The 25,094-nt window shown below is 47.9% G+C and overlaps 1 protein-coding gene across 1 annotated transcript in view; it reads right to left on the bottom strand.

The window, feature by feature from the left end:
- LOC119386187 (filamin-C) overlaps window positions 1-25,094 on the bottom strand; it is a 179,896-nt gene that overhangs the window by 65,565 nt on the left and 89,237 nt on the right. Inside the window, 1 exon segment of the mRNA XM_049414247.1 lies at window positions 7,597-7,786. Coding sequence (XP_049270204.1) covers window positions 7,597-7,786 — 190 coding nt within the window.

Raw genomic sequence — 25,094 nt, 5'->3', positions numbered from 1 at the left:
GCCAGACGCCGAAGATTAGGTGGGAAAGAGAGAAACGGAGGAGGAGATACGTTCCGCACGGGGCTCCACACACGACCCGAGCGGTAAACGATAGAAATTGGCCCCAGATTCCGTACGATTCCGAATGAACAAAGAGAAAAAAAAAAAAGAAGAAGGCGAGTACAACAGTACGGGGAGGGCACGTCTTCGGCATACGCAATGACCCTTGAGAGAACTCGCTCTTTAGCGCAGGGAGAGGAGAGCACGAAACGGCCCTTCCAGCCAACAGATCGGACTAAAAGAAGAAGAATACGGACGGCTCTGCGGCGGCTTTGCGGAGGAATCGACGACGACGACCTAGAAGCGAAACCTGAAACTATATAATCTCCGCGTGTGTGTCGCTTGCACCTCTCCCTCTCACTCGAGAGCGAGGAGCAACAAAGCGGCGCATTTATACGCGAAGCCGCGGCGGTGGGCCCAGAAAAAAGGAGGCGACGACGGTGGGGGCCACATCGAAATAGGTAAAAATCGTTAAACGTAGTACAAGATAGAGGGCAAGAAGGCGGGCGCCAAGGCACTTATAGCGCTCTTATATCGTGTACGTGGTTTAGTCGGAGTTCAGTGTATACACAGTATCGAACTTTGGGCATGCAGAGCGACCGAATTATATTAATTTGGAAAAATACGCTAAGTACTCGAACACGATGTTAAGGGACCCAATGACAACGACGACCGCAAATGCACGACGACAAATGCCGTGTCTTTGACGGACGATGATGCATATAGGAAAGGAGGAGACGCATGTGTGGAAGCGGGAGCGAGTCCTGAGTGCCAGCTTTATACCAGTAAACAAATACGGCAGAGTGCAAACACAAAGAGAAGGCAAGAACGTTCGCATTTCATTTCCACACTACGCCGCGTTGGTATATAATATATATCATCTCGAGCACCAATCAGGCGCGATGTACAAAAAACAGACCGCCATCCTGGACCACATCGTCTGCGGATGCAAGGACCCTACCCCACCATAGACCTCCCATAGGACAGTCACTGTCGAGTGAAGCCGCGGGAGAGAATCCTAACGGACACAAGCCTGGACGTCCAACTCTGGGCCATCAAACGCACTGAGGAAGTGGTGACAGGCACCATCCGACAGCCATCTCCTCGTAGGAAACAGACAGTTTTCCGAAATAAATAAATATATATATATATATTTTGCAACTTAAGTTCAAGCGCATAGTTCAAGCATAACGCGAAACGTTGTCGGATCACTGTCCACGCTTCGTTCGAAGTCACATCTTTCAAACGCCATGTCTTCCTGAGCCCCTCCCATCTAATTTCTTAATGTCATCCGCAACAATGTGACGACGATAACTTGTGACCAAATTCAGCTACCATATTTATTCGCGTACTAACCGCACTGGTTTGCACCTTCTGGTGTTAGCTAATATGACGGTTAACGTAAGCTGTGTTGGCAATCCGCTATTATAATAACAACATTAATTTAATTCAGTCTCAATCCAATGATTCAGTTGTCAAACTATCATAGTCATGAATGGCCTGTGCTTAGCGCATGCAACTTGGCCGGCGCGCGCTCTCTTCGTCCTCTTCTTCATACTATAGGATTGACTATAAGTTTGCTCTTGGCGACGTATACATTCGAGAAATAAGGATAGTTATAGTAGATTTTTTCTGTATCGCCTAGTGGTGGATAAGAAGTCCTGTGGCCAGCACACCCACTGAGGTTGACCCGATGGATGTGCGATGTAGCCGTTTCTTCTATGCGTGTGTCTTCTGAAGAAAACAAGAGAGAAGCACAGAACAGACAAACGGAAGAGAAAGGAAATAATGAAACAGAGAAAGAGAGAGGGTAGTGCTAATTAAGACCATGCTAATTAACACCACGCTAAATATGACCACGTTAATTAGTAAGTTGCTAATTATGCCCATGCCAATTAATACCTTGCTAATAATCTGGGTCGGCCACAAGTTCCGCTGTCAGTCCAGCCTTGCACCACTATTGCAAGCTGGCCACCTTTATTTTCTGCTTTTTTCTACTACTCTAAATTTTCTTTTCTTTCTGCCCGCCCTAAGTGTGACGTCACGCTCTGCAACTTAACGTTACTAGAACCAACGCCTGATGCGGCTTTTCTGATAGGACATTCATCCCTGGCGAGTTAAAGCAACATGCCAATGAGTCATGACGGCGGCGATTATATAGCTGCGATATAGACACCACGATATTTGAACAGTGAAGTTGAACGTTAACAAGATCCGTTCATTTTATGTGTGTTATGCAATGTCGTAAGTTCATAGCGCGACAAGAGAGTTTTAGAATGGGGTTAGTAGCGGTTGCGTAAGCTATTTTCGCAATGTAACGTGCGTACCGCAGAGGTCATAGCGCAGGGGCGTAGCCAGAAATTTTTTTCGGGGGGGGGGGGGTTCAACCATACTTTATGTATGTTCGTGCGTGCGTTTGTATGTGTGCGTGTGTATATATGCAAGCAAAACTGAAAATTTCGGAGGGGGGGTTCAACCCCCCCAACCCTCCACCCCTGGCTACGCCCCTGGTATAGCGTATGACGCATGCGCAATGGCGACAAACGCTAACTGGGAAACGTGACCAACGTGAGCAAAGTTTTTGAAACGCCATGTGCTGGGAACGTTCATAAAATATACTTTAGCGCTGAAAAAAAATGCTTGTGAGACTTGCGAAATGCACCTAATCCTTGTTTATCGATAAGGCAACGACATCTGGCAACACGCGCCATGAGAATTTATGACGCCACGCGGAGCAGGTGCGGCTACTTCAAAGTGGCGTTGCCACCTGCGCACGTACTTCTTTTGTACAGCTGTCTTTTCTTCCTTGCCAATCCCTTGAACACGGGAGAGCTTGAACACGGAAGTGAGAGCTTTTGCTATTGCGGAACGCTATTTTACAAATGCAGCTGAAGGTTGAATTCCTGTATTTTACTATTCGCTTTTAGTACCTCTTACCTCCGATGGTTCTTTGTAGTGTCACCTCTGCAACAGTTCCTTCAATGTGATTACACAAAAAAGTCACAGTTTCGCCGCAAGGGCGAAGCAATGAATGCGATAGCAAGGAACTAATAGTCTCAGTTGGAACAGCGCTTCTGTTGCAAAGGCGGCCGAAGCAGCGAAGGAAACTAGCGTGCTTCAAGTGTCGAGCTGTGACACCTGATAGTTCGCGCTCATCTTCTGTTTGTTCGTTTGGCGGCGTCCCTGAGCTCGAATGACATTCGTACGCGCCGTAACATGAGCGCGGACATCACGGTGAAAGCGTGAAACATTCCTCTACCCCTCGCCACGAGAAAACCGCGCGAGCAGACAGCGGAAGAGCAAGCTTCTCCCATGCGCAAATATAAGAAGAAGCGAGCGAGCTCGCCGACGACTTTAAATGCGCCCGTCGGGATCCTAGCGCCACCTCGCTGGTAATGAAGAAACGCTTATTATCGCCTGCTGTCTCCGAGTCCGGTCCAGCGCTAAATGGTGTGTATATAAGGCTCGCCGTTAGCTACGTGGAGGATCTGCGTTTCGTGGCGTAGTGGATAGCGCCGCTCGCTGCGGATCAAGAGGTCCCTGGTTCGATTCCGCGCTTCGGAAGCATTTTTCTGAGTTATTTTTCTTTGGGGCCTTTATATTATATACATACTTATACATATACGGTGCATGACGGCGGCGACGGCGACGGCGACGGCAAAATCCAGCCGAGACTGTCCATATAATTGCTATCGCAATAAAAACAAGCAAACGAACACACAAACAAACGTTGAACCCACGACGTGGCTCGTTACAGCTGTGGATCATCCGATTCAGCAAGCAGCGTTCAACCGCTTCTTTGACGCCGCCCGAAATGACGTCGCTAATGGAAATAACCGCGCAAGCCACGTCCCCCAATCAATCTGGATGCTGCCAATCGCTTCACTAGCGCTGAAGGCTGTCTACACGGCCATTTCCGGCTTCGGCGCTGCGAGTGGGTTACGGGTGGGAGCGTCCCGATTGACGTTCGTCTACAAAGACGTGTTGTGACTGAGATCTGTTTTCTAAGCATGCGTCACGAACTCCTATAGCTCCGGTGAGACAGCGACTCTTCGGTCAGTACAAGTACTTAACATGCATGCGTAGGAGGCGTTTTAGATGTCAGAAGGGGAAGATGTGTAGCTTTTATCACTCCAGTTTTACAGACATTACAGAGCCGTCGAACCACACGTACTGTGCATTTAATGTACCCGCCACGGTAGTCTAGTGGTTAACAGTGGTTTAGTGGACTGCTGACCCGAACGTCGCGGGATCGAATCCCAGGCCGTGGCGGCCGCATTTCGATGGAAGCGAAATTCTAGAGTCCTGTGTACGTAAAGAACCCCAGGTGGCCGAAATTTCCGGAGCCCTCCACCACTGCGTTTCTCATAATCATATCGTGGTTTTGGGACGTAAAACTCCGCCAATTATTATTATGTACATTTAATGTGGACATTAACAATAAAATTAATATAAAGGGAAAGTGGAGCGCAAAAAGAAGGACATTATGTGATAGCGTGCCAACAGGTCTCGGATCATGGACTGTAAACGGCATTGATGCGAAAACCCAAGCTTTGCCACCTGGCTATCAAGGCGAAAAAGCATTAATGCCTCATCAAACACGAAGATTGACCGTCCGCGTCGGCGTCGACACGAGCGATGCAACGAATCATCATGCGATGACGTCCCCCTATGACGTCATCACGACGTCACAGATCGCAAAAATGTGTGACGTCATCGTGACGTTACATAACCTGACGATACATGGTAACGTCATCGCATGACATCGTCGCTTGATCATAGGTGGGCCGATGCCAGAAGCACGTGAGGCGCAGAAAAGCTTGCAATGCCTCCGATCCCGGAGGCAGCGCTAAACCACGCTAGGTGAAGAAAGCCTTCGGTGGCGGGGTGATCAATGCAATAGAATGAGAGGAAAAGACGATGGCTTTCACCTTCGAGTCATCTTAGGCAAATGCGTAAGGGACCCTGTGAGTTTTCGCGGCTCACCAGGCCTGGTCAGGGCTAAGCGCTGACAATCGCCCCTCCCATGAGTGTGTCTGTAAGTAGCGGCCAGACGGCATCTGCATGCACCGAGTGCCAAATGTCGGGGTGTAGTCGCACCACGGGCATTGGTCACTGTGCTGCTTGGGAAAAATTCTGTAAAGTGTGGGTAGATGTTTGTCTGCATTCGGCACCAGTCCTTCGCCTGTCGCCTGTTGAGATTGGGGGTTAGGTGGGCCTTTGGTTTGAACGAAGTCCCTTCGCGAAACAGGAAATACGGTGAGAAGTAGTTTCCTGAAGTATCTTCCAAAAGTTGAGTGAGTGAGTGAGTGAGTGAGTGAGTGAGTGAGTGAGTGAGTGAGTGAGTGAGTGAGTGAGTGAGTGAGTGAGTGAGTGAGTGAGTGAGTGAGTGAGTGAGTGAGTGAGTGAGTGAGTGAGTGAGTGAGTGAGTGAGTGCTGACTACCTGAGGCAATGAAGCCCAAGCAGGGCGCTTTATCTGGAAAGGAAATAAGCTTCAGCTCTGTCTACGTTTCCTTGTAAGTGTCCTCTTTCGCTCGTCTAAAGAACACATCAACGATACCAGGCACTTATGCTTTACCGAGGACCAAGCAGTATCGCTCAGGGAACCTCTTTTACTAGTCCAGCTCCGATCGAGCAGGGAAGTTGTGGGTGATTTCCCCATCGAGAACACTGCACCGAACTATAAATACAGCGCGGAACAAACATTTTGGGTGCCAGACCGTATTCCTCCACTTTCACCAGGGACAAAAAAAATAATAATAATAAATCGACGACGGCGACGTCGCGTGTGGCCGTCGTCGAGTCGGAAAGAACGAGCCTTCGACCCCGTCATTGTTCGAAACCGCGTATAAGGCCTGGCGACTCGAAAAGAAGGGGTCACGACCGCCGCCACCCATTACACTGTGACGCCGTTACCCGACGCCCAAACGTGCGTCGTAAGGGTGGGGGGCCAGAGCGCATATACTGTACGACCAGACGCAAACGAGCCCTACACAGCTGAGGGAAATGCAATTTCGCGACAATGGCCGCGAGGCCTTCCGACCCCCCCTCCACTATCCCGTGGCACCGCGGCCGATAGACGTGTATGTGCCGACGGCGAAATGGCACGCTCGACTTCGCTCCTCGGTCCAGCGCTGCCGTCACTTTCTCCGTTCTAGACGCGGGACCGACGACAGACAGTTCTTGTCTGGTACGGTCGCACGCCCGGCCGATCGCTTTCTCCCTGGGCGAGCCTTTCTGATTGCACACCCCTCGCAAACGGTGTGGAGGCTGTCCATTTGGAGACAGTTGTCTGCAGGAGAATAAAGCGGGGCTGAACGACATGAGCTGCAGTCTCCGCTGCAGGCGTCTTGGGCGTTTTTCGTGGAGAGCCCTAAAATGTCCTCTCCTCTGTATAAGCGCGCTTCATCAGAGACCCGAATAGGGCGTGATTAAGCGCTGGCCCGCGTATAAACTTTGACTTCGCGGTGATGACGTCGAGAGGACAGACCGACAACGACGCATGGCTAAATAAGGATTGAAAAGAAAGCATTTCACCGATTTTCGTGTTCCTCATTCCCTCGATTTTTTTTCCTCATTTCCTTTTGTGCTTTATGTTCTTGTGAACAGTCTACTGTACCAATTTCATATACAATTGCTGCTTAATGGAAAGGCAAAAATAGCATATAACATTGTAGGAAAAAAAAAGAAACGCAGCTAACTGCTAATCCCTTTTGCAGTGCCTCTGCCGACCTTCCGTCGCGCTTAACATACCAAAGGAAAATTTAGGGCGCGGGAAAAGGGGAAATAAAAGAAACGTGAAAAGCTGGAGAGGAAGACCTCGGCTCCAGCTTCGCAATTGCGGTCAGAAGTCGCTTGCAAATGCGTGCGGTACGTCAGCAACAGAACCTCATCAGAAATCGAGAGGACCCGTCACGTTAGCGCTTTCAGGACGGTTGGTTCATTCCGTGCAGCGCATCTTGCTCTCGCACGATCCTTTCACAATGTCACTGTTAAATGTATTTCTATCAATGCGATCGTTAAATATATATTTCTATAAAAATAATAATAAAAGACATAGCTAGGCTGACGCAAAGAGATAAAGAAAAACACAAGAGAAACATCTATAGGTCAACTATAGGAACGTGAGCGATTGTTTATCGCATGTGTATAAATTAGGCAAGCGGTAACAGTGGGCGATAACGTTGATAGATTGGTTTTTAAGAAAGGAAATAATACATAACAAGTTCAGAAGTTCAAACAGCTCTCGGGGAACGAGATAAAGGAAAGGCATTGAACTGAACAGAGACTTAGAATGATTCCCTACCCTGCACATTGGAAAAGGAGGGAAAAGATAGAATCGATAAACAGAATCGTGCACTACGAAGTCACAGACTATCTGGAATCTTTTCATTGGTGCGTGCAACACGGAGACTGCCACCCTGCATGTCCTGTTGACATCAGAAGTTGCAGCAGAGCCCCAACGTTTTCGAAGATGAAAATCTCCATCGTACCCAAAGCTGATATGGCCCCGCCCGCGCGAAAAGTGGAGAGAGTGATATGAGAACGAGCCCAACCTGAGCGCCATGCCGGAGTTCCAGTCCGTGGTGAAGTTGGAGACCTGCAGGTCTGGGAGAACGGCGCGCAGCCAGGCGAGCATGAGCTTCTTGGGCGGGAAGTTTGTGCGGCCGATCTGGTAGCGAAGGATCAGGGACCACACTAAGCCCAGGATGAGCTTCAGGTTGCCCTCGACAATGTCCGTGTTGCCTGCATCAAAACCGAACAGGTATGCGTACGTGGGTCATTCACCATACCGTGGATACTATAAAGAAAAAAAAAACACTGTACTAACTGGTAGACTAATGTCATTAGCTTGCCAACGGGTATACAGTGTTTCAGCAGTTTATGTTCCAGCAACAAGAGTCTTTATTTGGCTTAACCTTTCAGATTAAACTTCAATTTAGTTTCATTTATGTGTTTAGAGACCAAAAAGTGAAAGCCACATAAAAAAAAGAGAAATTTCGACAGCTGCTAGATTCGTTGGGTAAGGAAACAGGAACGAGAGGAAAAGTATACAGGAAGGTTAATCAGTTCGTAATAACCATCACGCTATACCCTGCACTGGATAACGGCATGTCATCTCTATTGGCCGCGAGATCGAGCGGAGTCGCCGCCTGGCGGCTACTGGCTGAAGCGCGCCTAGTGTGGATTGCTCCCTGCGTCGTCTGCTAGCCACGCCGTGTTTGCATGTGCGCGTACGTCCTGCACATTCTCAAAGGGCGGTTTGTTCTGTTATGTTAGCGCGATTTTAAATGCTCGTACGTATACCTAACATTGTGTACAGAAGCAAATGGGCTTGCTCGGCTGCATGCGCATTGTAATAAGATCAGTGAGTGCGACTTTTGAGAGGGCTGTGCATTGGTGTCGTACCCTTCGTTCGCCAGAATCATTTCAGTGTTGGTGCCGCTTTCTGGTTCAAGCACATCGTAAAGTGCGCTTGGCATAGTCCCAAACATGAGGAGCATTAAATTGTGTGTGAATGCAGCGTTTTAGCGACTCCGTGGTAAACAAAAACGAGGCTCATGCACTTTAGAGTTGTTGTTAGGTGTATAACTGCGGCACTGTAGTTCATGATGAGCTTTAGTTGCGCTTAAGATGTCCTTTTATTTTACGGTCGTGGTCCCGCTACAGCGACATATTTCTATCGAGTGAAATCTGACACTACGGTACTCAAACTGTCCCTAAAAAAAAAAAAACAGACAATGGAATGACGCGGCAGTGATAAAACGGTGTTGCCGCGCGCAGTTCGAACTTGCGGCGAAATTTATGCAGAACCACCCGTGTTCTTAGCCCGACGGCGTGCCTTACATTTATATCGTATAACTTCACGCAAAACCTCATCCTTTTTTTTTTCACATTATCTTGAACGTTTGTGTGGAGTTGTTATAAATTGATGGAAGGCAGCGGACATCATGATTTTGAAAAAAAACAGACACTTATTCCACAAAATAACCGGACCTTTGTTGCATCGCTGTCGTGCACGTAATCAATCGATGAAAGATCTGTGCTAAACTCTTACCTGCGTATGCGTATTCGCGTGAACAGTGCTATTGAACTCATTGCACAGGAATATGGGCTGGTATACAAATGAACAAGAAGTAAACACTTAAATAGTTCAGTCGTGCTACAGCAGTTCACACAGAACAAAAGCTAAACACGGACAGAGAAAACAACAATATATATATAGTGAGTAAGCGCAGACTGTCATCCAGGGCGAGCATCCCTTTCATTTGCAGATTGCGCTTCCCTCACTAGTAATAGGAACGTTGGATGATTTTCGTGCATCAATTCAACAATGAGGAGTGTATATATTACCAGTAAGCAGCAATCAACGCATTTTATTCGCCGACAATCGGCTCAAACTGCTCACAACGAAGCGCCGCTGTGTGCATTTGTATACGCGCCTCCGACCGGCTCTCCACACTAACGCGGCGAGGCTGCTGCCACCTATAGGTCGATCTCGCGGCCAATAGGCATACAATGTAGGAGCGACGCTTAAATATGACGTAGCTCACAGGATCTTTTCTGCAGTACGCGATGGAAAGATACCGCGTACTATATATCTGGTACAACAAGGTAAACAATAGATATGCTGTCGAATACAACTCCGTATTCAACACACGACGTATTACAACATCGGTAGTCTAAGTAGATCGACAATGGCTGTGACACACCGCTCAAAAGAAACCGCGATCCCTGAACTTTAATACAGCAATTTCTCAATGACTGCGTATGTTCACAACACATTATTTCGAGGGAACGAAATATTTCCCGCAGAAGTATGCTCCTTATTAGTTATAGCGTATATTTTAATCCAGAATCCGTCATATATACATCACCATAGGCAATACAACCAGAAGTAGGCGTAGCGAGGATGTTCGATCGAGGCATACCAAACGCGAGCAACTTGAGAGGACATCATATCGGTGGAGGAGCTATAGGAGAACAGGAAATGGTGGTGATCGAATACGGTCGCAGGTCTTTATATACACCAGGTTCCCGCTATATGTAACTCCTGTTGTGCGAGCATTTCCGCGGTTTTGATACAAAAAGGAAGCCGTGACAGGCCTGCGGCCATGATTACGCAGGTGAACGTCCGCGGATGCAATCAAGACTCGTCCGAGTGCATCCGATATCGCGCGGTGCGATCAAGTCCACGTGCTTCCGTTCCTTATTGAACGCAGCCCTTCCGAGGCATTTCAAAGCAACCGTAAGTAAACGCTAATGGCCTTACCGTGACGGACCATCCGATACGGAGCGAGGAAGTCAGATAATCGCCTTTTCCAGTTCATACGCGTGACCTTGTCGCATCTCTTATACCGTTTCCGGTTATTTCGCTTTTACGTCTGAGTGCACCGGCATGTGTTATCGTGGGCGGCAATCTAACAAAGATTGTTAATTAAAGGTGCTACGTTTATTAATTGTAACGCGATATATTAAACACGAACGCTTTGAAAAACCTGCGAAGAAGTTTGCGCATTTTGCGGCTCGAGTTTCGGGCGACATAAGACAAGCAACCGAGCAAGTCAGGTACAAATTACAAAGCGAATAAGACCGTACGCAACTGTGCCCTATGTAGGCACTCACTCACATCACTCACTCACTCACTCACTCACTCACTCACTCACTCACTCACTCACTCACTCACTCACTCACTCACTCACTCACTCACTCACTCACTCACTCACTCACTCACTCACTCACTCACTCACTCACTCACTCACTCACTCACTCACTCACTCACTCACTCACTCACTCACTCACTCACTCACTCACTCACTCGGATCATGACCTACACCAAAGAAAGCGGCTAAGGAAATAGCCGCAACTAGGAATGACTGCCAAAACAAGTTTCAGGCGACGGGGTCTTGAAATCGATCACAAAGGGCGATTGCCCGAGGCCGTTGTGATGGCGGATAACTGGCGCGTTGAAAGGATAATGGCCCGCAATAAAAAGACCCGAGAATCGGCCGTTATAGCTGCGCGAAGAAGGCAGGCGTGAATACAGAGTGCGATACGGCAGCGCCAAGCCGTATATATAGACGGATTGGTTGAGACCACACACGAAGACGCCATATATAGTCGAGCTGTATTATGGAAGACGCTGCGCTCATCGTTTTGCTGGAATGTGTGTCAGCGAAAACCGCGCCGCTTCTCAGTCAAGGTCCCTGGAGTGGCATATTCCAAGCAATCTTCACGAGGCGTCATATATCGCTAGCTATATGTATTTCATTCCCAATTTTAAATATATATAGCACTGCTAATCTTCTGGAAAAAAAAAAACAAGGAGCGCAAACCCACTTGGCCAAGATAAAGAACAGCTATAGCACGTATCGCGCACTTGGCGCCTACATTTTACGACGGATCATCCCGTTATTGGTGTCACCATAGTTTATCGGAGAATGAGTAATGTGGAGTCCGAAATATTGCGCCATATAACGATATCGTAAGAGCTAATGAACGATACATTCGCGAGAAATAACGTGGCGTGAGGGAATTGAAGGTACACTGCATCAACGACATGCGCTGTTTATCGAGGTTCGCGGCCTTGGTTTGTTGCTGAGTGATCTAATAAGTAAACGGGCATACGCTGACGCGTGTCTCTGCTGACGACGTCGAAACGGCCGGTCTAAGCGTGTAATGCGCTTCGCTTTGAGCTATGGTTTCAATGCTGTTCCACACGTCAATCTACGCTGCCGTGAACAACGAGATCTCCCAGCGTCGCTCTTACCTCTTTTTTTTTTTTTCTAGAGCATTCGACGTATGACTCACTCGAGAGTCCTTCACCGCACAAAGTCGCGATAACTCGAGAAGCAACGACGCGCAGTTATCTGCAGTGCCAAATGCTCTTTCGGTCTATATATATAGGTCGATAGCCTCGCATTTGGGTAAGCCGTCTCGGCTTTAAGTAGTGTCAAAGAATTTTTAGACAACTAAATCACTGGATAGAGATTAATTGAAGACAAGTGTCGCTGCTATTACGACGAATAGAGAACGTGAGCCAATATTAGCCAACTATGGCCTACATTTACCGTTCATTTAGAAACTATATAGCCGACATTTGTAAGAGTTCGTCAACATCAGCAATCGTTTAGCCATCTATAACCAACAAGCCGCCATTAGCCATAATTTGGCCAATACACCACAAGCAAACCAGTGCTAGTAGAATACTATAGTTAATGCGGGGCTTTGTTAGGATTCCGTCACAAATATTCCGCGTATACCCTGCTCATAGAATGTGGCTGGAGGGGCCCACGGAACACATCGTCTTCAAAATCGTTGTTTCGCTCTTTACATAGTGGAAAATTTCCGCACACCGCACGAAGACACAACGAAGAAGTTCACAAGGACCAGCGCAGTGAACTTCTTCGTTGTGTCTTTGTGCGGTGTACTTAAATTTTCCACTGTTGCAGCCAAACCAACTAGCCCACCTTTCCGTCTTATTGTCGCTCTTTACGTTCTAACAACGCTTCTCTCGATCGACGTCTACCGTACATGCACCGCGACCTAAGGCCCTTCCTGTTTCTTCCCATGACTTCGGTCGCGGTGACGTCACTCTTCTACGCGCTTCTCCACGTCGGAGGCGTACGCGCGCGGTGACGTGGGCGCCGTTCGCGGCGTGAGCCTCGAAGGAGCTGCCACGGAAAGCGCACACACAATAAACCCGATAGCCTCGCTGCGAACGCCGTTCAAGGCGCAAACAAAAAGTTGCATCATAGTCGGTAATGCACGCCCGTATACTGTCCGATGGCTAGCTAGAGACTGCGCGGTATCGTACGCGCAGCTCGCGCAACGCGCCCACGTGCCTTGCCACATCGCGCGCGCTGCGCACGTAAAAGCGAAACGGGAGAACACCCGCTGCCGGTGAGTCACAGTCGGCCGCCGCGCCAAAATGACCGAAAGTGTATAGGTCTTTTACTGCGCGCTACGAAATGTTCTATACGCGCGTTCAGCGTAAACGTGTGTGCTGTCGCATATTGGCATAGCATTTTGCGTGAACGTGAGTTACGCGAAGTTGCCATTGTTGATGGTAAAACGCGACCAAGTACTGGGTGGTGTTTGTTGGTGCGTGCCTCTGAATAGTTCCCGGCATAGCGCAGGCATCGAGGGCTGCGCACAGTCATATTGGGGACAATATGAATGAATGAATGAATGAATGAATGAATGAATGAATGAATGAATGAATGAATGAATGAATGAATGAATGAATGAATGACGTGATTGCATTTGACAACACTGACAGCACATCAGAGAGCTATATATACTTATATGTGCATGCTATAGACGAGATACGCTTGTTTGGCTAAATCAGGGCCACTTTTCTGGCACCCGTATTGAACTACTCTATACCGCACACGAAGAGATATACTTATTCATACCATCAGTTACGATATTTTCCGTCAACATACAGCTGTTTCATCCGGAAGAGCTTCAGGAAAGCTGTCAAGCACACGTGACCAGCAGGCAATGATCAAAGTTAGCAGAGTAGAACATGGGGCAATTAGATTATCGTTTACCCGCGCGTAAAAGGAGGGACGGCAGTCACGATATGCTGAAGTACGCGGATTCTCGTCAGATAACCGAAGTTAAGAAGCACTGACCATCTGGTAACTATATAGTCAAATAACAATTTAGGTTACAGTGTGTCTAGGGTGTCAATGCTGTTAACAACAGCACTTTAACGATCGAGAAATTAAGGTAAATCTGGGACAACACGACTTGCGTTGACTTTCTATATAGTACTATAACCCGATGACGTAGATACTCCTCAGCAGTGTTGTATGCGTTACTGAAAAAAAGTAACTAAATACGTTACTCGTTACGCTATAGAAAAAGGAACGCGTTACCGACGTTACCGAAAAAAGTAACGCACGTTACTTCTGCCGTTATGGTCAGAAATCTTAATCAGTGCATCTTCGCAACAGGAACCTACAATAGCAACTTTATAAAGCTCATATTTGTATTTCACATAAAAGTTCTAGCCTAAACAACAATTTTACCCGAAGTACTAATTTAACGAGAATATTTTGCACAAATGCACTGTACCTTGGCAGTACCATAGTGGCCTAAAGTTGCCTGTGTAGTTAATACATGTGATGACTTCTGACTCTGTGGCACATGGGTAAGCCATTTTTCGCAGTGGGGCATTAAACAAAAAGTGATCGCTTCCATCATCAACGCTCTCCGCAAAGAAGACATCACTGAACAAATCTGCAGTACTTATGACGACGTGCTTCTCTTACAAAATAAATGCGCAGGTTTTGTAGCAATAAATGCTTAAATGGCATAAATCTGGGGAGAAAGTATTTGCACACAGGAACAATATCATTGCCGCAAATATTGCGACTATGTATGTGAAGGTATTCAGGGTTAGCCTCGCTCGCTCAGGAATTCAATAACCAGAAACGTAGCCGCAGTTGCAGATAGCAAGAAGGAAAACTCTTTGAATACGAAGTTTATAAACAGTGCTAGAGTATTACAGGGACAACTTCCAAATGTAACTACTAATTGCTGAATGTTAGGAACAGCTGCATTTCAAAGCTGTCATCGGACAGCTTGACTCGCTTCTTAGCGAATACGTCCGCAACTATGCTAAATAGGAGTTCGACGGACGCGCTATATGGTACTCGTGTAATCACTGTCAGGAAGAGTTGGTGAACGCGCGGAAAGTTTTCCTTGAGCCCGCTCAACGCAAGATCATGCGGCGTCAAAGGTACTGGGACAGTATCTCATCTTCAGATGGCGATAATGTCGAGAAGGCATTTCTGAAGAAGTCATCCTCCTTTGTGTTGGAGCTCACACCTAGCCTTGATGTCCATAAGCCAAGGAAATCTCGAGAGCTCACTTTTGACGGTTTCGAGGACTGCATTTCACTTTATTTCATCGTTAATCAACGACAACTTGAAACTCGATAGCCAACTGAAACTCGATAGCAAGGTAGGCGAAAATATAGCAGATCCGTTTAATAAATTTCGGCAGTTATCTCCCCATTGCAATTTCCCCCGCGCAAAAAAGGACCCCGTGAGGGGTCGCTTTGTCAACGCTTGGTGGGCCGACAGCAGTCTGCCGTACGACAAAATAACTGAAGCAAAGTGCGAGTACGGATGAAGAGAGGGAGAGAAAATAACGTCGGGGCGAGCTTTGAGAAAGGTGCTCCACAAATTAATTTTGTTTAAGACTACGAGGATAACTGGAATGAAAAGTAACGAGTAACGTGAGACCTCGCGTTACCGAAAAATTGTAACGAAAGTATGTTACCCGTTACAGTTCCGAAATAGTACCGAGTACGTTACTAAGTTACTGAAAAAAGTAACGCGTTACCGGTAACGCCGTTACTTGTAGCGCGTTACCGCCAACACTGCTCCTCAGTACGTACCTGTTGCTTGCACCCAACCACTGTCGTTTTAGGGCATTGTAAGATAGAATAAAAATGTTACTTGCACATTTCTATTTAATCCTTGACGTTGTCCTTCACAACGATGCAGGTGTTCAAGAAATTTCAATTCCGCCCGCGCCTTCGCGTTTCAGTAGTTTCGTCATCGTGTAGTGCGAGCTTCGCTCGTTCGCAGAACTCGCTGTAACCGCAAGTAACGAAAAATGCAGCTGACACATGATGTCGCCAGCTCGGTTTCTAGCCGCGACTTTGCGTTTCTCCTACGAAACCATAGCGCCGGCTGTCGCGTAGTAAAAGGCGGTATGACGTACTACATGCGTTGTCGAAACTTTTCGCTCGAGGACGGGCGATTCGAATTCCGTTTATGGTATATGAGGAGCCTTAAAAAGAGATTTTTTTTATATTAAACTAAACATTACCTTGACACGAAACAAGCCCTGTGAGGTTTCTGAAATGATATTTCAGCAGTGCACGTCCACTTATTTTTCCCTTTACCGTATGCATTGATCGTATAGCGCCACCCGCATAGTTTGAGTCAGCTCTATAGGAGATGCTCCATCTCAGAGACACCGCAGTCCATCCTTTTTTCCAGCACTGTGCAGCTTGGTATATATTTAAAAAAAGCAATCGCAACAGACGCAGGAATTGTCTGCCTCGTATAGTCACCCCATTTTAGTTTCCGCAAAATAGTGGGGATTACATAAAACTTGTTTCTGTTTCCAGCAATGATCGAGGCCTATAGGAATCCGTAGCGTTCGTAAATTAAAGAAAAAAAAACCAACCAACCAACCGCCTCTTGCACATCTCTTCCTCTTACGCGCTAAATCGAAGGTGCCACAGACCCGGCACCCATATAACGTCCATGCCAACGTCGTGTTTCGAGGTCACACAGTCGCTTATGTGAAGCAACAAATCAGCAGCAAAGTGACGACCCTTGCAAGTGCCAAACGCGTGTAGTACACGGACGGAAGAAGAAGCTTAGGCTATCGCGCTCGACGCCGGTGTACACGAATCGATCCATCCCGACACGTTCCCAAAACAATGGTCGCAGAGCAAAGACGCATGTATGTATACTGATGCGTGCACTCGTTCGCAGGGCACGCCCACCGAAAAAAAAAAAGCGCACACGCACAGACACGCATCTTTTGTGGCAACAATAGCGGTCGGCGAGCACACAAACCGCATCACGACTCTCTCGCGCGGCCTTTAAAAGAAGGCGTGCGCAGCTCGGTCACTGTGACGCTGTAGCCCGAGACCATTACACGGGTGAGCTTGTGGAGAAGAACACAGACGGGAGCCCGGTTTTGTTGTTTTCGGCCTGGGAACGCCATCACGTCCGCTTCGTATAAGGCTATAGCTATCAGAGCCTCAGAGGCACCACGGGGAGGCCATGCATGGAGGCGACGGGACGATCCATTTTCTCTGCACGCGTCGCATCGGCTGCCGCGTGACCAGTCGCGTTTCCTTGGGCAAAGAGAGATGCGAGGTGTACGTATAGTAACCTGTCTACGTTCCGGCTGAGCATTAACGCTCGACCGGATGACGTCGTGGGTGCATAGATCCGGAACAAACAGCGAACGTCTTCGCACATCATGTTTGTGCATCGTGGTGTCCTTCACCGCTAAAACTGAACAGTGTTGTGGAAGCTAGGCGCTCATCTTCATTAAATAAAGGTGCAACGATCATTAGGCGATACATCTGAAAGACAAGGTACAGGACAGGGCTTCTGCTTTACTACCGCAATATTTTCGAATATAATAAAGGTTGCGTCCTACGAAGTAAGTGATGCATGTAATTGAAAAAAGAGAAAAAGGTATACCGTTAAAAAAAAAAGAACATGCTTTCAGAAAGACAATACATGATCATGGGCTAGACGTCGATCGTGTCCTCCACTGAAATGTGTGGTGTTTCGGCCTTCCTGTCAGACATCACAACTCAAAGTGCACAAAGCCTTCTTCTCACAGCCGGCATCGGTAAAATGCGCGTACGGGACCTTGGCACACAGTAAAGCTTCTTCATGGATCTGAGCACACTCGCATCACCGGCTGTCTTTGTTAACCAGGCGAGGTATATAACCAGCAAGTCCTCCAATACCAAGTTCTCCAACCTGAAAGTCCGGAGCGGTGACGTCACTCAAGCATACTGAAAGCTTCCGTACTCGAGACAGTACATCGACGTGTTTCCATCAACTATAAGCTTTGCAGTGCACGTAACGACAATCTACCGGCATTGCGGGCGTCATGATTAAGAGGTCCGAGGCCTCTAGTGCACCATTCACATACAATTAATAATCTTTCTACCTTATTTATAAAAAAAACGACTATTCAACACCATTCTGTCGGGGAACATTCGCATGTTGGGGCGCGCACACCCGACAGGAGGGTATTCGAACATGCGATCAATTGGCTTGCAACAAAGGTTCAGCCGACTTTTGTAGCACGCATCAGCTGAAACGGTAGCTCTGTGGCTACGAAAACGCTGCACGCATCTAAAGAGACAGGGTTACGGGAACAAACGGCGCCGGATTCTTTCTGCGTCCTCGATCAGGCCAGTTCTGACGGTTCGAGTTCTCGTCTCGCGTCGAACCAAAGCGATGTCCCGCAGTACGCGTTCGCGCGTACAAGTGCGGCGGCAGCGCTGGAGATGAACCGAAGATGACGTACTACGATTTACGACGCCAGCGCGTGACCGGCGAAGAAACGCCAGTCGGCGCTTCCCACGCAACGCATGCGTGACGGAAGCTCGATCGTTCGTTCTTTCCGGGCCGCCAGAGGGCACGCGAAGAGGTCGGCGTGCGAACGATGCGCGCGATACGCAGCACGTGACCTTGATCCAGATCACACCGAGGTATTGCAGAAATGTGACTCGCGGGTCAGACCGAACAACTCGCATGCCGTCTCTGCCGGCGCTGTGACAGACAGACACTGCGGAAGTTGTGGGTTCGTATATCTCACCAATGCCACGTGAGTTCGTATCCCGTAGTTCCTATACACTTCAATTAAAAACTGAAAGTAACGCCCTATATATGCTTTTCTTGGCTTTTATGTCTGACGGGTTCACACACACACACACACACACACACACACACACACACACACACACACACACACACACACACACACACACACACACACACACACACACACACACACACACACACACACACACACACACACACACACACACACACACACACACACACACACACACACACACACACACACTGAAAAGTTGCATAAACTGCCGGAAACTGCGCGGCCAAATGACAGGCGCACTGTAAATGCAGCAAAAAACTCAAGACAATCCTTATGCATACATGCGAAGCGACATTTAAGGTGGCAGATATACATATGGAAATAATATCCGTGCAAGCTAATGGTCACGAACTTTACAAAGAAACCGTGAACCAACTCGTCTTGTGAGGCGCGATGCAGGGATAGGGAAAATAAGTAACCGTCCGTTTCGCTACTCTGCTGGATTGGTGAAACCGAAGGGACAAAAAAAAAAAAAGATACAAAGATAACTAGCTGAAGGGTAAACGAAATAATTGGCTGATTTCCCGCGACCAGAAAGAAATGACTAAACACGGCGCGGACATGCGCTAACGTTCAGTTGTCTCGAATATCTAAATTGCCGAAGCTATACAGGGTTCGCAAGCTCACATATAGGTGTGTTATAACTCAGTGATAATAACTTTTGAATAACTTCAACTGGCACAGAGCGTTGAAAGCGAGAATTTAAAGAGCTGGCTTCAATGGTACAGGTACACAAGTATATCGCTGAGCCCTAGCAGTTCCGGCCAGTTGCGCGTCAATGAACATTTTACTCCCATTCGACAATCTAATTCCGCAGTATTGCACCACACACGTGTCATGAATTGCGATATGGAGCACATGTACATACGGAGCGACCGGCAGTCTGTCCGGTTGCAGCCTCTTCCGTAAGCGGCTTGCGAATCATCTGTAGCGAGCACACAGCGCTCGGCGAACCATATACCTGGAGCTGACGAGGGAGAAAAGGCAATAATAAGAACGAAAATAACGAAATGTGAAGAAGCCGGCGACAACGCGATGCCCGTCCCCGTGCTGCGTAAAGCTTCCAGAGGACGACGCGGAGCACGCCGCAGTTTCCGGTTCTTAACGGCGTTCCCGCAGGAGGCGGCAGTTCTTACGTGTGCGTGAGCACCTCCTTCGGGTCTCCCCCCTATCTAGCTTACGAATCGTTGCCCTCCGTGGGATATTCTCAGCCGGCAGTGGAGGGCTTCGCCCCGCAGCCGTTACCCCCATACGCACAAACACAAGGACTATACAAATACATCGGACGGGGCTTCTGTTTGCGCTGCAGGCAGTCAGGCAGGCAGGCAAGGCGCGTCGAGCCGCTCACCACGTGCCTCGCATTCGGTCGAGCAGCGCATTTCGGTCGTGCACCGAAAAACGCGCGCGCCGTATCTTTGTTCCGGGTTTTTTGCTGAGACAGAGCGGTCGGCCGGTCGAGTGCTGCCCGTTGCCACACGTAGTACACGCACACGTACAACGCCGGCGGGCTAGGACGTCGCGACACGCCGGGTATTCGGGGCGAGCCGCACACTAATTCCGAGGAGGATTCACGGGCACGACCTCGTGACATCGAAACGCCCGGCGCGACCCTCCCTCCCCGAGAGGAGGGGCTGTCGCTCGCTCCCTCGTCGAGGACGACGTTACAGTGCAGTCACCCCCTTATGCAGTGTACTGCACAGAAGACGACGGACTTGGGTGTTGCGGTACATGACTTCTTGGCGAGTATTGTCGTTTCTTCTCTGGCGAGGGCTTCTTTCCGCGCTCTCGCGGAAGGTCGAAGTACCTGACCAGACCGAAGACGACGGAGAGAACGGCGTTGAAAGAAAGAAAGAACGGAAGTCGTCCGTCGTGTGCTGCGAATCTCTCAGACACGCGAGAAAGAAGCTGTAGTCTGCATCCGCGTCGTGCGACGCGACGCTGAACGCTCTGGCGGCGTGTAAACTCGATCGCGACTCGTGCGTCATGGTTGAGACACTTTCTTTTGAGAGGAATATAAATAAAAGAGGAATAAAGAAAAAGAAATGTTATCCAGAACGCAGTATCATGACCCTGCTCTTGGACTGCAAAAAAAAAAGGTATAGAGAGAAAACAGAACGTCATCAGCGATGCCCAATACATGCGCAATATCAGAAACACGCTGAAGTCTGCAGACCCAACCACCCTTTGGCAGCTTGTTTAAGAGTACGCGGATCTTTCGTCCATTAATCTCCAAGGTATCGATGTGAGCTCCCAATCTCTGACACCTCTCACGAGCAGGTGTGTGTATATATATATATATATATATATATATATATATATATATATATATATATATATATATATATATATATATATTTCGTGTTAGGGTGTCGAAACTTGTTTCTGCTGGCGGGCTTGGTTTTGATGCTGCGTTATTGGTACCAGTGAGGCAAGGAAACGGAGCCTCGAACTTGAATGGCATGGTTTGCAATAAATATATACGAAGCTGGATTGGGGTTACTAACTCTTCAATGAAAAAGGTCGGGGCGGGGCGGGGGGGCGTCCATTAACATAGGCAGCCAGCGAAATCAGTTTTTTTTTTTTTGCGGTATATTCCAGACAAATCCATTGTATCTTTATTGTCGCGACCTCTTGAAGTGGTACTTCAGCCGGCTACGTGCTGCTCGCAACACTTCATCTTGCTTGAGAATGTATACTCGTAAAAGTTGTCGCACTTGACGCTGAAGTTTAGCTGAAGTGGCTAAAGCCCCTCGCAGCCACCGCTAGCCACCGCTAGCCACCGCTAGCCACCGCAACATTGCGGCGTGCGTTCGATTCGTGCGAACTTCGTGTTCCGTAGCATGACGCGCGTTGTTCGGTGTGCGTTGGATCACAGAGAAATTTCTAACTGGACAGTACGGAACAAATCCGGGACATATCGCTGTCCCGACAGGGGCGGCGCGAGAATCGGGACGATGTATGAAAAGTCGGGACAGTCCCGCAAAATCCGGGATCCATATGGGTGGTAACCCTAAGCTGGACGTCTGCTGCGGCTACATCTGTTTTTCGCAACGCTGTAGAAATGCAAGGGCGCAATCTATAAGGTATACTCGTAAGTCTGAGGGTCACGCATCCTCCCCTTATAGCCCTGATCGTTCTTTCCATGAGTAAATTAATTCGCGACAGATGTTGGTGTTTTGAACTTAGAGGAAAGAGCCCGATGCAGCCAATCAAAACTGACGGCCAATACGACAACGCGGCGGAATTCGACATTTTCCGTAACATGCACCTCCTGGTAGCTAAGGTAGGTAGGTAGCTGAGTAGATTAGGACAGGCGAGCTGGACGGTGAAAAGGAAAGGCAAATACGCAAACCTCATTATAACGAAGTTACATATTACACGAAAATAACTGCGTTACATCTGAAAATTCGTTATAAACGTATATTCCTGACGCTATGTATTGCAAAACTATTCACGTACTTCGTTATAACCGATATTTCGTTATATCCGTGTTCGTTATATCGAGGTTTCAGTTAAAACAAAACGAACAATGCAAAACGCATTGTATAATCGCAGTATAAACAGCCACATTTAAGAAAAAACTGATCTTGGTGTGAATGGAAGAAATGATCTGGATTCACTAACGCAGGAGAAGCTCGGAGGTTCCGGCCGGGTGAAAAAAAAAAAAAAGCTAAATGCGTGGTTAACTGCGAAATTAAATAGGACGTGCGAATGTAGCATCTAAGGTAACGAACGAGCGATGCGCTGGAGAGTGTGGGCCCCCGTTCGCCCAATTATTCCACTTACCGACGCGGAACGAGCGCGACCTGTCATTACGTCGCGTGTCGCGCGTGCTCCCTCCCAGCACCGAGCGTAATTAGCGCTGCATCGCCGCCGCAGAGCGTTCGCGTATACGCAAAGGAGGGAGGGTTTAACTCCTGTAAACCGGGTAGCCCAGTTCTAGAAAAGTGGCGTCACTGCCGTATAGAAACGCGTCGCGAGAGCGCGCGCGGATCGTGAGCAATTACTACGCGACATCCTTTCGGTGGCACCAATTACGCAATGACGGGACAAGTGTTGTGCAACCTCAGTGTTATGCGACACTGCACGCCCATCGCTTGGGCCGGATTTAAGGCAACTAAAGCTAAAGAGAAAGAAACACGAAATCACTATGTGTTGACAAAGATAAATATGGCGGCGAATTTTTTGTATCTGTGCTCGACGCATTTAATTGAGTGAGGCAGAGGAGAGGCAGTACACATATTTTATTACAATTACAAAGGTAAACACTGACCAACAGTCATTCAACACAAGCCAACGTTTAGCCAGGACTGGTACTACGCGATGCGTGTAAACACGGCCGGCTTAAAGTAAACTATAAACTTTTTTTTTCTTCAAGATTAGTTAACGTCGCACTGTATATTTCGTCTTGATTATAGTTTTACGTAATAGTTTAATTGAACGCCTTATTTCGCATCCCCCTGTCAAGTGGCATGTTTTTTTTTTTTCCTTTTTAATTTAGCTCCGATTCCCTTTATGCGAATCGTGATTCTTTAACGTGATTTTTAATAAACGCCAGCTTACTTATACCACATAGAATGTCTCGCAATAGTAATACAAATATAATATATGTTTCTTTTCAGAATTACATTTTCGTTAATTTCACGGAAACGGGCCAATTTTTAAAACGAACGTAAGGTCGATGTCAGCTTTGATTCGAGCCGAAATCCAAGCGCCGGTTCGTCCGCAGCGTCAGGTCACGTGCTTCGAACAACTTTGAGGTTGTGGCTTAGTATAAACGCTGCAGAAAATGGCTGAGTTAAGTAAATGAGACTCTCGAACTACGATATATATAGTTCACCTTTGACAATTAAAACAAGTTTGCCAGCACCCAAGCAGACTTAAAACTTCGGCTGCTGGGGGCGACGAAAGGGCCCAGTAAAAAATCGTTAGACTAAATGTCCTCATTAGAATACACGGTATACAGCATCTCGAGTATCAGCGCGCTGCCTGTGTCCCTCCACACTGGCAGATGCGAATTCCTAAATACCTCATTGTGACTGACGTAGACGCGATTTTGTTATTTTACCACAGCGGCCGTTTTAGTACGTTCCTTTCGACGTTTACATGGGGTCATCTGGCCCACCCAACGAGTAACCATTTGTAAAACAGCTCTGTCCCTTTCACTGAAAGTTCAGGGTGCTCTTAACTTTAGCGACATGATATCTCATCTCGGCAGCTAAGTTGCAGCGTATAAATATCTGCGGTATTGTTGACATTGGTTCCAGATAACCAGGAATAAAGAGAGACCTGTCCTCAACCCAAAAACATGAAATTATGGAACTGTTCGTGCCTGAACCATATATGGTCATAGGGGTGGGGGTGGCGACTCCGGAATTCTACCAACAGTGGTTTTTTAACGAGCCCCTAAATTTAAGTACACGGCTGTTTCTGCACTACGCCTCCGTCGAAAATGTTGCCGCCGTGGCAGGGAATCGAGCCCACGACTTCGAGCTTGGCAGCGCGACACCTTACCTTCTAAGCTATATGGGCGCTCCAACTATGCATAAGACAGGCGACCAGACGCGAATACAATTCCAATTTCATGTACTTGCATACCTATTTCTGGCTATACATTCACTGCATTCAGTGGCCGCAGCCTCAATTTAAGTCGTACCTCTTAGTGTCCGTGCGAAAAGAAAGGCAACTTCTCGGCGTAAACCTTTCTTTTAATGCGTTTGACAGCAAATAACTCGCATTTGTTTTCTCTCCCGACAACGCGTTCTACATGATAGCGTTAACTTATCTGAATAATTATACGCAATATATCCCCCACAGTAATTCCTCGTTAATCATAAGCGAACTTCAGTTGTTGCACTGAAACGCGAGGACAGCGGTCTTCATTATGGCTAGGTAAGTGCGGGGGTATACGATTCAGATTTTCACCAAGGTCAGAGACGGTGTCTGTCGACTAATTCATCGGTCGAAAGTGCGCGACGTTCCTACACTGCGTTCTTGCACCGACACTCGTTGAAAAAAAGAGATAAATACCCGGGACATAAACTGTCAGGCTATACGATGGCATCCGGAGAACGACAATTAACTGACGCCGCGAGATTCCGCAAATTTTTATCTGCCCCAGTTGCAGAAACTCTACCTTCCTTAAAGCGCCAGATCTCGCCAATTCTTTATTCCTTGACGTGCCATTCTCTAACGTAAGAACGAAAAAAAAAAGAAAAAAGAAAGAAGCGCATGGCATCCGTGAGTGTTCGCGCGCGCCTGCTCGAGACGGCCGGGCGTCGTTACGCGCGGCTGTCGAGACAAAACTTTTCAAGGAAACTCGCGCGGCAAACAAGCTCCGGCATGCAAGCCAGAATGAGAGGTTTATAGAGGAAGGGCAAATAAACACGATATCGTCAACGGCCGAAAGGAAAGAAAAGAGAGAAGGGAACAGGAACACCGCAATTTCGGGGCTGACGCGCGACCCGGCATTTCTGGCATACCGACATCGCGTGCTCGCACCGCGAACAACTCGCCTCCAAAGGTCGACGCGAGCCACGCCGCGAGCTGTCACCGCCCCAACATGCGCCCGCTCGCGCGCCATTAA

The sequence above is a fragment of the Rhipicephalus sanguineus genome, chromosome 3 (assembly GCF_013339695.2).
Source record: "Rhipicephalus sanguineus isolate Rsan-2018 chromosome 3, BIME_Rsan_1.4, whole genome shotgun sequence".
NCBI classification, from domain to species: Eukaryota; Metazoa; Arthropoda; class Arachnida; order Ixodida; family Ixodidae; genus Rhipicephalus; species Rhipicephalus sanguineus.
Note: the sequence above shows the minus strand (reverse complement) of the source record. Positions and strands in the feature narration are given on the sequence as shown.